Source organism: Python bivittatus, unplaced genomic scaffold (assembly GCF_059951505.1).
Source record: "Python bivittatus isolate LINGU-HERP-01145 unplaced genomic scaffold, Pbiv_v1 ctg000260_np1212, whole genome shotgun sequence".
In the NCBI taxonomy this organism is placed as follows: domain Eukaryota; kingdom Metazoa; phylum Chordata; class Lepidosauria; order Squamata; family Pythonidae; genus Python; species Python bivittatus.
The window spans coordinates 2,055,990-2,071,680 of NW_028277055.1; the positions used below are offsets into that span (position 1 = coordinate 2,055,990).

Here is a 15,691-nt window from a genome sequence, read left to right on the forward strand (position 1 = left end):
CCACCATTTTATGCAGCCTGTGTAGTTTTCTCCAACTGCACTCCTGAATTTCATTGACTTGACTGCTGAAAAGTTGCATGGTTAAGCTGGAGAAATACGCAAAAATTCGAACAAAGGAAACAAAAAAAAAAGTCCCCCAACCCCCAAATCCAGGAAAAACTGGAAAATATCAGCCCCCCATTGTAAGTGACAGAGCCACTCACTGTAGCCCACTCAAAATGTTTAAGCACCCCCCCGCCCCAAATGAAAACTTTGCCGCCTCTGTTCTAACCAGTGTGAAGCCTCTCCAGATCAGCTCAGTCTGGAATGGAGCAGCCATTTGTCAGGAGCCATCCTTCATGTTCTCCCCTGAAGATGTTTCAAAGAATGAATCTTGGCTGCCCTGTGCAACCTGCCCATTTGGCTGGCTTTGTGTTAAACTGAGATAATGTAAAGATTCCCACAGCAGGCCTATTTTGGTTTTCCTTGGCTATTTTTAAATGTGATCCACGCTCACCCCTGAGAATAAAGCAAGGTAATGTTCCAAACTCACCAGTGCATATGACGGAAGGTATACCTGTGCACAAGCATTCTAGCACTTACTACAGAATTCTTCCAGACCCAAGGAAGAACAACCTTGTGGAAATGATCCTAGATGTGAACGTCAGCCACCTGACGGAGCGGCAGAAGGGCATGTTCATCCGTCAGATAGGGGTTCTGCTCGGGGTCCTAGATTCAGACATCACAGTTCAGAAAATACAGCCTTACACTGAGAAGAGGTAAGAAAAGAACAATCACCCTTTCAACCCAGCTTCCCTGGGTCTTGGGTTGTCTTGGAAATTAAATGAGAGGATATCCTCACACATGCTGCTTTGAGCTCTCAAGAGAAGAATTGAGAGGCGAGGTGAATGCAAAAATCAATCAGAAAAGGAGGGTTCCTGCAAAGGTCCAGTTCTGAAATAAATAATGTCCGAATATCCCAAGAGGCACCAGCCCCGTTTCCTTTTCATCGAAATAGATTTGGAAGTGATACAAAGCAAATGCTTTTTTTTGACATGCTCCAACTGATACATTCTTAAGGCTGCCATGTTGTGTGTTATGGATTTCTTGGAATAGAGGTAACCCAGGTGCACTGTATTGTGTGGGCACAGTTGTGCATGCATGCTCATATCTGTACTAAAAAAAAAACGGCCATTCACACTGTGAGAGTATGGAGAAATTTAGAGGGTTACAGGCCTATTGGGTTCATAGATGCTGCCAGCCAAAATATATTTTGGAGGTTTGTGGTTTAGGATGTTGCTTGGTTTCCAGCCAGTGTAGTTTGTAGACTGTAGCTTATGGCTTTGTGTGTTGTTTAAACATAACCAATTTTGTTTTATGTAATAAACATGGTAACACCCCCCCCCCATGATACAGTTTTGATGAATCCACTTGTAAAGTGCTGTTCTTAAAGTACCTTTGCTTCCTTCAAGGAGTTTTTTAATAAACTGGAAAAAAAGAGAGCATCAAATATTTAAGCCTATAATCTGTTTGGTACCTGGTTTAAAAAAGAAACAGCAGCAAAAGCAATGCGGATGGCCTGGCTGGGGCGTGGGAGAAGGGCTGCAGTCCAGCATCAGCTCCGTGATTCCATCGAGCAGGATGTTGGCAGAGGAAAGGGCAGTTAGCTAACAAAAACCTGGACCTCCCTTTCATATATACAGGTAGCCCTCATTATCTGCAGACTTGCTTATCCATGCTTGATAAATAAGGGTCCAGCCCCTCAGTGTTCATGGAAAGGTGTTCATATATCTGAAGTTTGGCTCTTTTCTTGTTAGTTCTCACTTGCACAAAATGGCAGATGGGCTTTTGCACAGGCATAAAGTATGTTTTTAAGGTTAGGGTTAGACTGTCTCTGCAATGTATTTGCTCTTCATTTGGTTTCAGAAGAAGGAGGACTATCCTAGACACAAGGACCGCATGGTCATTGGGCGAGAAACATTGGGCAGGTTGTTGAAGGTTTTGTATTAAGGAAACACTTTCGTGGCTCCTTTCTCCCTCTCTTGAGTTGTAATTCTGATCAACCATTTTCTCTTTATCTTTTTGCATTCCCAATTTTCTTGCTTTTTACAGCACAAAGTTGGTATTCTACGTGCGGAATCAGCCTCCTCACCAGATCTTCAAAGGGCGCGATGTTGCATGGACCCTCAAGAGTGAGTTGCGGAAGCAGCAATCAGACTTCCTTATCTTCCGGGCGCTGGAGATCAATACAGTCAGTAAGTCAGAGATGTTGTAGGAGAATCACTTTAGTCTATGGTGGCCAGAAATCACGTTGCCATCTAGCAGGACCTAGGAAGTGTGCCTTTTCCGTGGCAGCCCCTGTCCTGTGGCATGCCTTTCCCCTGGAGATCTGGCAGGCCCCTACTCCCTTAGCCTTCCAGAAGTCTGTAAATTGCTGGCTCTTCCCCCAAGGGCTGGGTAGGGTGAGGTTGGAGCTGGAAGATGGTTGTGTTGGCTGTACTGAAGGAGATTGGTTGTGGTGCCAGGTCTTTGGTTTTATTGCTTTTTGTTTTTATGGTGTTTGGTTTTATATAGCTGTTGTGAGCCACCCAGAGTTGTGTTTCTTGATGGGAGGCATGCAAGTCTTTTAAATAAAATAAATAAATAAATAAATGAGCCACAGCTCTCAAATCCATCTGATGAAGTGAGCTGCAGTTTACAGAAGCTAATGCCTTTTAATAAAACACGTTAGTTAGGAAAGGTGCTACCAGAGTCCTGCTGATTTAAGTCAGAGAAGAAACTGAAACGCTGTTTCCTGTTAATTCTCACATTGTATCACCTCTTGCTAGTGAAAGGCTCTGCTTTTTTCTTCTCTTCCTTTTTCCTAATCCCACTTCAACTATCTTGGAGAGGAAAAAAATATTAGAGCAAAAGTTCATTTCCATGGACCCTACTCCTCTCCCCAGATAAATTCCAGAGGAACTGAACTACTTACATGCTGCTATCGACCATCCTAAAAGCAATTCTGGAAATTATGATGAGAACCTTCTGTCCCCATAACCAGTTGCAATTAGAAGAAGATTTGGTCACCTTACAGTACCCAATACACATTCTGCCTTGGTCCCAAGTGGCACATTTTACACGTGTTTTGGTAGCACCTCAGCAACCCAAAATGAGTAAGGAAATGTGTACATTCCTGTGAAGTAAAGAGGGTTTATCATACCTTCAATTTTTCTTAAACATCATTGTTCCAAAGAGTTGATAATGCTTCTTATGCAGCATATCAAATCCCACTCCAGTAACACTGGCTGCCTTTACCATCCCTGCATTGCAGTTGGGTAGACTTTGGGACAGGGGATGGGGAGGGTTAAGATACTTGTCAAGCCACACCCTGAATGAGTTCTCAATTCATTCAAGCTTATTCTACCATTTCTCAAGTTCAAAATAAAATTGCAGTTAAACAAGAGCAAATGGAGCATTGACTTGGAAGTTATAGGTTGTTTCAGTAAACACATCACCATCTCCTGGCAAAATGGGCAGGTCCTATGCATGCATGCATGTGGTTAGGAACCTAACTTGCTTCTATACTTACAATAGAAGCATAAAGCAGTAGTTAAAGCTAGAAATATTTTTAAAAAGCCTACTGGAATCAAGTACCAAAAATCTATTTTGAAAGATAACACTTTTAGAACTTTCTTAAAACTGAAAAGAGGTCATTTCCCACAACTCAGCAGGGATCACATTTCAGAAACCCAGCTACAGGGATTGCCACAAGATGAGCCCACAGCAACTCTAGGCAAACCTCCTCAGATGAACTCAGTGAATAAGGGGCTCAGCAGAAGATGTCCTACATTTAGAGTCCTTTTCCAGTAGTCTGGACCAAAACCATAGAGGGCTTTAAAGTTGATAATGATTAGTGCTTGCTATTCATCTAGAAATAAACTGGAAGCCAACATAATGTCTTTAGCACAGATATAATGTGATCTTTTGGTTATGGAGAGACCAGTCTGGTCACTGAGTACTGGACCAGTTGAGATTTCTGAACTGGACACCAAAGATGCCCCACATTAAGTGGAAGCATATGATAGTCAAGCATACCTGTGATGCAAAAATAAGGAAGAGATGGAGTTGGTACATCAACCAAAGTTGATAAAAATTGTGGCCTCCATCTGCAAAACCAGAAAAAATGCAGATCTATATGTACCCTCAAACTGCATGTTGGTTGGTTGGTTGGTTGGTTGGTTGGTTGGTTGGTTGGTTGGTTGATTTTTCTGGGAGAATATAACTCTATTCACACTTGGGATATGTATCACCTCACTGAAAATTTGATCCTTCAGAATGAGTACTTGTATCTAGTCTGGATTCAGTTTATTCTCTCTCATCCAAACCATTACAGACTGTAAACAGCCAGGCAGTATTTGTGTGTTACTTATATATCCTTTGCTTTATGGACAAAGAACCATGAGAAATAGACAGAAAGACAGAATTCTTACTCTGTGTCCCAAGCAGCCACTGTGTCTGTTCCTGGTAATGTCTGCCTCCATATTGACTAGATTGTCCTCCTCCTCCTCAGCCTGCCAGCTAAACTGTTCAGATCACGGCCTGTGTGACTCTTTCACCAAGCGTTGTATTTGTGACCCTTTTTGGATGGAGAACTTCATCAAAGTACAGATTGGTGATGGTGAAAGCAATTGTGGTAAGTGAACATCATACCTCCATGTCTCCGTTGGACGTAGAATGAGTTTTGCTAGAGGCTGTGTCAGGATGAAGAGTCTAGATGTGCTTACGTTTTAAATCTTGCATCCTGTTATGAGGAGAGGAGTGTTAATAGCTTACAGGAAATCTCTGATGTAGAACACTGCTGTTGATTTCTAAGATTATGTATCTCCTGTCTTAAGTGCTGTCTAGGAGAGGAAGGGTCAGCAAGGGCATTCATTCTTGTTCCACAGGAGTGTTCAGTGGAGACTACAACAATTACACTTTGCCTAACCTATACTCTGTCAATAGCACATCCTAGCTGGTCAGCTTGGAGATCCCTTCCAAAAGCAGATGGGAGAGTAGCTACTACCTGAGATTCCCTGACTAGTCTTTTCTAAGAGTGAGGCTCTTCTGATTTGCCCTTAATTCAATCAATCTATTTTCAGTATTTATCCAAAAGGACAGCTGAAGTTTCTTTCAAACCTAGAAGGAAAAACATGGCAGGTCATTTTAAAAAATATAGAACAGAGGTACATAAACGTTTTCAATCTGATCTTTTGGGGTGAGTGGGCTTGTCTGATTTTTAAAAAGAAAAAAAATCACAAGACTGCCAGATCTCATGAAATTCCTGTGTTTACTGCTCTTGCCTGAAATCCCATGAGATTTCAAGTGGGAATGTATGAAGTAAAATCACTGAAATCTTGTGGGAGTTGGACTGTTTTTAATAATATGCACACTCACACATCCCTATATGCCTAAAATGGTTGTTGACTCCTGAACTGAAACCAGAGTTTAAATTACCTGAACTTGTCTATTGTCGACTTACACAGAACCTATTCAAAGATAGAGGTAAAGTGCAGGCTCTCCTGTGTGATTTCTGAAAGCTGGAGATGCAAGACAGGTTTTGATCTGGAGCCAGACGTATAGCAGGAGATTGAGGCTGGTGCTCCATTGGCCAAGCAAGGGCAGGAAGTGAGGATCCTAGTCCTGGCAATGTAGAAGTTCCATTTTTCCTGCCAATTGAGAACCCATTACTGCATTCCCCTCGTCTCATTGTTGTGCCTGAAGAAGGTTCAGGACCTGTGAAGCTTCTGTTAAGTCTCAAAAGTCATACGATCTGAAAACATTTCTGTGCTTCTTCCAGAATGGAGTGTGCTCTACGTTGTCATTGCATCCTTTGTGATTGTGGTTTCCCTTGGGATCTTCTCCTGGGTGGTGGTCTGTTGCTGCAAGAAGTGAGTAGTGCCAGTATTCCCCGAATGAGCTGCTAATCTGATTTTGCCTTCCCTGAGTTTCAACTTGTTTGTTTTTCTCCTGAAGGCAAAAAGGAAAACCCAAAAGGAGGAGTAAGTATAAGATACTGGATGCCACAGATCAAGAGAGTCTTGAGTTAAAACCAAATTCCAAAGCAGGTGAGACATCAGAAAAGAGGTTAGTGATGACTGAATGCTGAGGCAGCCTGTTTTTTTATTCTCAGGATTTTAAATCTCTGCATGAGTTAGGGGGCTGCAGTTTGGATCTTTACTTGAAAGTGGAGGATCTATTTTAAATGAAGCCCCCATCAGCAAATTAGAGGCATGTTTGAAGGTTAATAGAATTGTAGCTTTTTTTCTTCCATGTGCTATGGCTGGGTTTGACTGTGATTTTTGTTAAACCTGCCTGCTTTGCTTTTTGATGCACTCAGTGTTACAGATAAGCTTACAGGGAGTGTACTGGATGATCCCTTAACTGTCAAATATTGCAGAACTGTCAAATATTGCCAAATCTCCTCCTGTAAAAACTTAATTGCTGAGACTACAAATCATTGTAGTCTGGGTTGAAAAAGACAGTGGAGGCATTTCTGAAAATGGAAAATTTCCTGATTCTGGGGGTGGGGAACATTAAGGTTAAGCTTATTTTACTGCTTACACTACATGAATGTCTTGCCTTAGCCTGAAAGGGAACTGTCCTGCCAATTTTCAGAAATATTTATTTATTTAAATGTATTGGCTGCCCAACTCCAGTGGATTCCAGTTGTAGTCAAACAGGTTCTAAGAGTCACAAAGAAGAATTCAGGGATACACATAGCCCTAACGCATCAATTCCTGTCACCCCTTTCCCCAACTGCAGCACCCAAAAGGCTACCTTGTGTCCCATGTTTCTCTGAAGGAGGGTGGCTAAATCTTAAATTGCAAACAGCCTTCTGCCTCACTGGAATTGCTGTATCTAAGGAGCTTCACATCATGATTGCATTGTGAGCTCTTGGACAGTGCTGTCTTTGTCCCTCATCCCAGCTTCCTCCTTCCAAATTCTTGGTGCTCTTCTTTCCCCTATGCTGATTCAGCACAAGTTCTGCTTCTGCATTCTGATACAACTCTGCCTCTTGCTCCATCTTCACCATCCTTAGTTGGACAAAATCTCCTCCCTGGAGTCCTTGGTGCTCTCTGAGTTTGGTTGTTTGCTTGCAGATGTTTCATTACCCAACTAGGTAACATCATCAAAATCTCCTCCTCCCACAAGCGTTTCCAACCTTCTTCCTACTGCTGAGGTGATGGAACGATGAGCACTCCTATATGTTCTTCATAGTCCTATTAGCTAATGTTTTAGAAATAGTAGCACAGCAGTAGGAAACCTGGATCCTAGATTGCTAAAGGACAATACTAGTGGTCTTCATTCTTGTCCATACTACTTGGGGCTGCTGGGAGTTCTATAAAGCAACATCTCAAGAGCTGCAGGTCCTCCATTCCTGCATGGAGTGTGGAATAGAGGACCAAGCATGTGATTCCTTTGCAGTCTTTCCTCTAATACATGGTAGCCTGTCGTCTTCTGGAGAGAGAAAGCGTTTGTTGTCTTTGTAAAGAAACGTCTATTCGGGGAGAGGGATATAAAATAAAGAACGTGCTTGGGGTCTGTCCCATTTGCAGATTCCCTTATGTTTCTTCTGTGTTCATTGTTAAAGGCAGCAAACAGAAATCCCAGGCCCAGAACACCAGTCTGATGCATTCAGAATCCGAACTGGACAGCGACGAAGCCATCTTCACCTGGCCTGACCGGGAGAAGGGAAAGCTGCTTCAAGGCCAGAATGGTTTTCTGCGTAATGGGCAGGTGATTCTCAAGCCAAAGAACCAGCGAGAGGAGATTCTATAGCCGCAGGCTTGTGTCACCCGGGGTTGGCAAACGACATGGAAGACCACTCTCTTCATCCTCGGTTGCACGAGGAGCCTTGGGAGTACCACTGATGAAGGGAAAGGAGAGTACTTTTCTCTTTACCAATAATCTTCAAGAAATTTTGAGTCAAACTGCCAGTACTTGAATTTGGACTTTAAAGGGAAATTAATTTTGGCAAAAGAAGCTGTGAAAGAAAGACTGTGAAGGGTAGGTGCAGTTCTGAAAACCATGCAGAACTTCAGAGCCACTCCTGTGAAAAGGCATCTATTTGCGTAGGGCTGCAGTACAGATCCAAGGCTACTCATGCCAAAATCTGTTTGCCACAGAGTTGGCAACGTTCTTCACACACTCTCCTGTATTGTTTGTGAGAACACACCTTGTAGTTTGTTTGTCTTGAAAACTGAGATGCCTCAAACTATGTTTTTTTCTAACGCACTCCTTCCACGCATAGAAAAACTCACCATCACTCCTGGGCTTCACTTTCCAGAAATGGAAGAAGCCAGGCATTGCCTCCATTGCAAGAGAAGAAACTGCATTTTGACCATGATTGTAAAGGGTTATTTCCCCTTTTAAGTTTTTGTCAGTGGTGAGAATAGAGATGGAGCCTCCAAGTCTCTGGCTGCTCTGGCTCTTTCCACCGCACTTCGCATCAACCCTGAAAGCTTTTCACACTGATAGTCAGTAACACTGTAGAACAACAGGCTCCTTTGCCTGCTGAAAAACATTGATGTATTGTCTTGCAAAAAAAAAAAAAAGCCTTTGCACAAGTTGAAAATGAGGAGGAAGGGGTCAGAAGACAAAAATAGCCAAGTTGATTCCTATGCTCCCCAGTAGATCAGTGCCTCTTCCTCTCCCATTGTACCACCTCCTTATTTGTGGTTAATTCCATGCACATTGTATGCTGCTCAAAGAAAATGTTGGTTATCCCATGTCAGACCTGTAAACCCTTTTTTTATCTAGAGCGAATACAGGCATCTCCATTGAACATCTCATTTGGTGGAGATAACAAGTTATCAAACAATACGAACCAGCTCCCTTTTCCTCCTTAAGATGATGGAAGACGCTTCATAGTTTCATTAGGGGTATGCGATTTACTCTCGCTCATCTTTCTCTTTCCTTCCTATTATTACATGCTTTATCACCTCCATGCTACCTGTTTCACACTTGGCAAACATCCTCTTTCCCTGTAAAGAAAAACCTATCCCTGATCGACTCTCCCTTCCTTTTTTGCTCCCTTCCCCTCTACTTAATGCTGTCACTGCTGAATGGCAAAAGACAAACCATTCTAAGTACTTGTGCTGTAATGGGGGGGAGGGTCCTAATTTTTAAATTGCGGAATTTCAGATTTTCTTTCGATTTAGGATGGTCATTTGGTGGTCCAGGAGCCAGATATGCCCCTGAACAATTATGTGGTCCTCTAGAGATTAGTAGACCAAAGGTGAATGGTTTACAATATTCTGTTCTTTTAATGAAGTGTTTGGAGGTAGGGGACAGAAAGTTGATAATGTTATGCAGGCCCCAAAATGTTATAAATTAAAAAGTGGCCCTGAGGGGACAGATGCTGGCCATGCTTGCCTCTGGTGAAGAATCATTTTTCAAGTTCTCCTGTTTCTTGTTTACATTGCTGCACTACTGATTTTTTGGAAGATGAAGAATAAATATGCTGCTCAGCCTGTGGGGGCACTTATCCCCTCTGAATTGTAATCATGGCTGTCGTTGTCTTCTTTTCCTTCCTTCCAGTGGTAGAGGTCATTTGTTATAAACTTGAATTCTGATGACTCCCTGAAAATGAACAACTTTACCCCAGTACAAGGCAGGTTCTTGGGTGTTCCACTTCTAGCAGACCAGAGGTTGGAACAGGGTCTAAGTTGCCATGGGGCTGTGATCGGGAGGAAGATTTGCTTCCTCAGCAGGCGCATGCAAATTCCTTGATAGTCCTGGAGACATGATGCCAGGTCATAAAAATCGCTGTCCAGAACAAATGCTTGTTGCAAAGTCAAGGTCTGTGATCTCCAGAATCCATGTGGACAGCTGCAGCCTGAAGCTGTTCTTGAGAAAAAGGAGCTATATGTGATGCCAGAAGCATAGCTGGGGAATGTTTTGCGTGGTTTCTTTTCCTTTACTGTACTGAAATGTACTTCCCTTTAGGTGCCCGTGGGTCATATTAGCTCTCAACTCAGCCCACCTTTGCTGAGGATAATGGCAGTCCCAACCATCCTGTTGTGTCTGAAGGCTGGGTGTCCTTCACACCAAGAAGTAGATGTGCAGCTTCTGCAGCACATTATAATGACGTTCTAAATGTAACAGGTGAAAAAAATGAAACAAACACCTGCCCTGTTTGTCAAGATTGGTGGGTGAGAAGGTTCTGATGCACATTTGGGAGTAGCAAATGACTTGGAGGATGGATGGTTTGTATTCATGAGCAATAGGCTTTGGCTGTGAATAAAGATGGACTTGAACTTCAGGAACAGATAGTTAAGCTGGGTGTTATGCAGGGAGTCGACATGGGCAATCTTGAAAAAAGCTAAGCAGAGTCAGACCTGGCTGGTACCCAGATGGCAAACCACTAAGAAACCCCAGGACAATTGGCTAGACTGGAAGAAGGCAGTGGCAGAACAGTATTGTAGTCAAACTCCACTCCCACCCTCTTCGACATGTTCATGAAGTCACAGGAGCTGAGTTTGACTTGGAAATCTTTAGTTTTATCAAATGCGGGTGGGGAATAATCTCTACGTGAATCGATGGAGCTGACACTAGATAGGTGCAGGGCTGTTTGTGCAGGGGCCAAAAGGTCAAGATGGTAGCCACAACCATGCAACTGCATGGTCACAACATATGTAAAAAAAGGGTGAGGCTCCAGTCGCATGGTTGTGTCCACCATCTTGACTTTTTTGACACACACCATGGATACCCTGATCAAGTATAACTGGGTCTTGGTGGAGAGTTTTTTTCAGTCTCTACTGCAATTTTCAACTCTTAGTTTGAGCCTTTATGCAAATATTGGTATATTATAAAAAAAAGTAACTCAATGGTCATGGGAAGGGTGAGTGGATGAAAGAAGTGGTGTTATCCTTTATTCCAAGTCCTGTAATAGGTATATTTCACATCTGGTAAATATATAGCTTATATAACCCCTCAGTTCTTATCACAACTGAAGTTCAAAAACAAGTCCAACAATTAAGCAGATGCTGGCCCTAAACCTAATCCAGACTACATCATGTTGTAACATGTAAATTGGAGAAATGTTGATTGGAGGAAGAGGTCTTATTCAACGGCAAAGAATGGATTCCTGCATCCTGCTGTGGTTTTTTTGCTGCCATGTTACCTGAGTTCACTCATAATGCTAAGCCATAAACTATAGTTTGCAAAGTGCAGTAGTAGAGTCACACAACATTCTAAGCCAATATCAAATCAGTTATGATTTACACAATGTGTGAGTCCAGTTATGAAAGAAATAATACCTGACCATTTAAACCCAGTTTCACGATTGACGTCATAAACGACACAGAGAAGTCCTAAGTGCAATTTTCACAGCTCTGACTGCAACCTAAGGCATACATTGCTTTCCTTCCTTCCTTCCTTGTACAGTTGAATATTATTAACCACTTGCTATGCGAGCATTCAGAGCCTATGTTGACCTTGAGAATAGCTCTGCATGGTTATGCATTACGATTTCCCAATTAGAGATTCAAAGGTGATAACTTTCTTGTATGAGGAAGCTTAAAACACAGAGACATCTGCTTTGATTAAGCAGGCCATCCTCAGCCAGAGATCATATTTCAACATTTTCCATCCTCCATGCTCTCTAACGTTCAAAGTGTATGTGCATCTGTGTCCATACTCACATTTTAATCTTTGGTTACAATTCAGTTTTAAACTGATATCTAGTTTTCATCTCCTTTTGTCTGCTGGAGACCAGCAACCTAATGTGCCTCTATACAAGGTTTTAATTATTCCTACTTACTAAGCTTCCTTAGGGTTCAGATATTGTTAACTTAAATACGTAATACGAATCTGTTTCCCTAATGCTTTGATTTTGTTGATATTCCTAAAAAAAATCCATTAAGAAACAAAAGATGGAATAGCTTCACAAGTGCCAGTGTGTCACATAGAAACATTCCATACTGTTGGCTTTCATTCTTCTCCGAATCTGCTTTATTATTTAAAAAGTTAGACTTTTATTGTTGTATTGCTGTCATAGACCAACAGTCATGATAACATAAAATAGCAAACATGCATCTTTAAAAACTATGTCATCCAAAGTATGTTTTACTGTTTGTTGACCAGCATTTTTCAGATGGAACAGGTAATTATGCAACATTTGGTTCTAGAAATAATCAGAGTGCGTGCACTGCACGTACCTCCTAGGAAGTGGATTGCGGGCAACAGCGTGTTGGCTTACACGGTAATCTCCAGATCAGAGATTTTAGCTTGCACAGAATAGTGAAGCATGCTTGGAATCAGATTTGGCTTTAATGGTACTTGTGACAGACTGACCAAAATATGCCCAACTCCTGTATGAAAAAAAATATTAAAAGATTAGCCTCCCAAGGGAATGAGTAGAAAGTAGTCATAAAAAAGATGATACAGAAGTTTATTGGAACAGAGTGAAAAGAATAATGTGACAGAGCCATAGAAGTGTATGAAATGGCACTAATCAGGACAAAGGATGCCTGGTGGAATGAAGTGAAAGAGGCTGTGGGTGAAAAAATGCATCTGAAAGAATAACAGTTGCAAAAATGAGGAAAAGACTATATAATGTGTATGGAGACACAAAAATAATTGTAAAGAATATAATCAAAGAAAGGTATTATTATGGCTGAAGGAAAGAAAAAATGCAGAGCAATTTTATGCAGATTAGGTGACTAAATGACAAGCTGCCAGCAAAACGAATAGAATTAAACATAAAAGTGATAAAAGTATTTGAGATGGAACTGAAGTAAGGGAAGGAGATTTATACAAGAACCATAGGGATACGTTGAATGCTAGAAATGTTAGTTTCCAAGAAAAACAGATAACTCCTGTAAGAACGTTAAAACATGGTAAGACTGCAGGTGTAGTTGGTATAACTAGTAATGTTAAAACATGGAGGTAGTTTGCTTATGAAGTGTCTGTGCTAGTAGTTTAGGATGTGTGTGAAAGCGACCGGTGCCTGACAGTCAGAAGAATGCTGTTATTGTTCCTTATACAAAGGAGAAAATAGCAAGAGAAAATACAAAAACTACCAGAACAGTAGCTTATTAAATGTACCTGGGAAGATGTTTGGTAGAATTCTGATGGAAAAGCAAACGTGACAACAAGCAGAGTTTGGGTACTGCCAGGCAAGGAGAGTGTGAATAGTTTTTTCCTCTTTAAACAGGTCATAAACAACTGTGTGAATATAAGAAAGTGTATTGTGCATTTGTTGATTTAGAGAAAGTGTATAATAAAGTTAGTGGGTTTGAATTATGGAATGTTTTGCATGAGTATGAAGTTGAAGGTAAATTGATGAATGCACTAAGAGTGGAAATAAGTGGGTAAGAATAAATGGAATGGTTACTGAACAGTTTAACATTGAAAAAGGACTAAGACAAGGATGCATGATATTCCCTTGGTTGTTTAATATGTTGATAGAGAATTGTATAAAGAATGTTTATGGTGACTTTAGAAGTATGTTGGTTGGAGATGTATGCACACGCATATACTTTTGTATACTTGGCTGAGAACTCAAATTATTTGCCAGGAATGTTAGATTATACAATTAAATAAAGAGTATGGCTCTGAAAATGAATATATCAAAGACCAAGACAGTTGAGTTCAATAAACAAAATGGAGTGAACTATTCAAAGTTATATGGAAATGGCAAAAAACGAGTAAATAGATGAATTTGTGTACATTGGTAGGATTACTAAAGATAGGAAAATGGACAGAGACATTTTTAAGGAGTTGCAAATCTGGTGGAAAGATAATGGGTAGATTGTGGTCTGTTGTGTTTGTGAAAGAAGAGAAAATAACTATAAGAGTGTTTTGGTCCACTTACATGGAAATGAGGGCCATGAGAGTTGGGAATGACAGGAGAAACTGAAAAGTACCTTGAATGCTGTGGGAATGCGGTCTTTACATGTGATAAAGGAAGAAGAATAGGGTGGAGAATGAAGGAGTACAAAAGTGAGGAACCTATAAGAATATACAGATTTAACATACAGAGAGAAGGAACTGAAAAACAAGTATATGAAGGAAGAACAAATGGGTAAGAAGAAAGTTATGGTTGGATGGAGTTGATGAGAGGTAAGAACATCAAAGAACAAAAGGCAATCTATAAAGTGAAATATGAATGTGGTGAAAGCAAGAATGTTTTTCTAGGACCGAAAGCTGTGGAGAGGTCTAATGAGTGGTCTTATGTAAACTAGTTTTAGCTGTTTCCTTTTCTTATCTCATGGCTTAATTCCTTCCTTACGCCTTTCCTCCACTTTGTATAATGTGGCTTCCTCTGAAAGGGAATACCCTGATGCTTGGGTATGTACAAATTGTAAAATGTAAATGCTCAGCTTTAGGTCTAATAGAAGGTAAAATAACTTTCATCTATCTGCCTGAAAGACCTTTAAAAAGCAAAAACAGCTTTGCACAAAGACATCTCTAAATCAAGCAGTGTAAAAGGACATGACTCATTGTTTCCACCTCTCCTATTCCACACTTAATAAAGACTAACTATCTGAATACTTACTCATGAAGTTTAGAAGCAACTCACTTAGAAAGGCAATATATAAATATATTAATATATGAATCAAATTAAATCCTTATAGCAGCTTCCATGCTTAACCTTTTTCCCCAATTAGCCAATATGGGGGGTTTGCATAATCCATTGAACCATGAACTAACAAAATAGGCTAGGTTCATAACAACACAGTAAACCACACCAAAACTAATCAAAGTTAGTTGATAACTAATCCAAGCTTATTGTGCAACCTATAGATCTTTTACTGACTTGCTGTGTAAATTGCTTTGTGAACACTATTCTTTATTTTTATTTATTTTTAGCTATTTAGGTGACAGATCCACCCAAAGGCAGTGCAGAGGTGAAAAAATATCTGGGGAATCTTAAATTATGTCTACACGATGCATTGAATGCAAACTGGTCAACCACATTTTTGCTTTGCGTCTTATGCATGCACTTCCCCTAGTTTAGCGTGTCATGCAAATCCAGAAAATTAAGTTGAGTAATCCATGGAGCACTTAAAGATGGACCAGCAGGCCACAAACACAATCCTCTTCACACTGTCTGGTGTCTGAAGTTTAGCCATCTAGGTAAATCCATCCTGAGACCTATGGTGGCTTTATGAGGCTTGAAAGGTTGATATCCAATGCTGAGTAATTATGGGTGTTCTAGTCTAGCCTGCCTGGACGACATTGGGCTGGGAAAGAATGCCGTAAGCAGTTAAGATCCCTGAAGACAAATCAGGGTGGGAACCAACAGCAGAAGGTTCTCCTTGGTCTCCAACCAGGAAAGGTGAGGAGGAGGAAAGGGGCCATTGCAAATGTGTTATATTGGTTTCAGCAAGAGAAATCAAGACATGTTGAAGCATCAGGCCTCACTCCAGCAAGCAGAGGATGACGCTGCCTGTCAATGAACCCAATGGCACCTGTGAAGAAACTGAACTCAGCCTGCTGGTTGAGCATATTTTAGAACTCACTGGCCCAAGAGGGGGTGATAGAGGGTTTCTAGGGCAGAAATATTGTATAATCAGAGTATGCCTAGCTTCACTTCCTTCTCAACTACTTTACGCAAGCCAAGCAGATGAAGATTAGGGCACAAAGTTGTTTTTTAGCAGAGCAGGGACCTGTGTTTGCTTTCTGGGCAGCTACATCATTTAGGAAAGGTATAGCTTGTTTTAGGAGGGCCTTTCTGAAG

At 41.1% G+C, this 15,691-nt stretch overlaps 1 protein-coding gene across 1 annotated transcript in view; it reads left to right on the forward strand.

Moving 5' to 3' along the window:
* KIAA0319L (KIAA0319 like) overlaps window positions 1–9,501 on the forward strand; it is a 48,803-nt gene extending 39,302 nt beyond the window's left edge. Inside the window, exons 16-21 of the mRNA XM_007439422.4 lie at window positions 599–758; window positions 2,092–2,234; window positions 4,532–4,654; window positions 5,801–5,891; window positions 5,977–6,068; window positions 7,595–9,501. Coding sequence (XP_007439484.1) covers window positions 599–758; window positions 2,092–2,234; window positions 4,532–4,654; window positions 5,801–5,891; window positions 5,977–6,068; window positions 7,595–7,782 — 797 coding nt within the window. The 3' untranslated portion in view covers window positions 7,783–9,501. The remainder of the gene's footprint in view (window positions 1–598; window positions 759–2,091; window positions 2,235–4,531; window positions 4,655–5,800; window positions 5,892–5,976; window positions 6,069–7,594) is intronic.
* The last annotated feature ends 6,190 nt before the right edge of the window (window positions 9,502–15,691 follow it).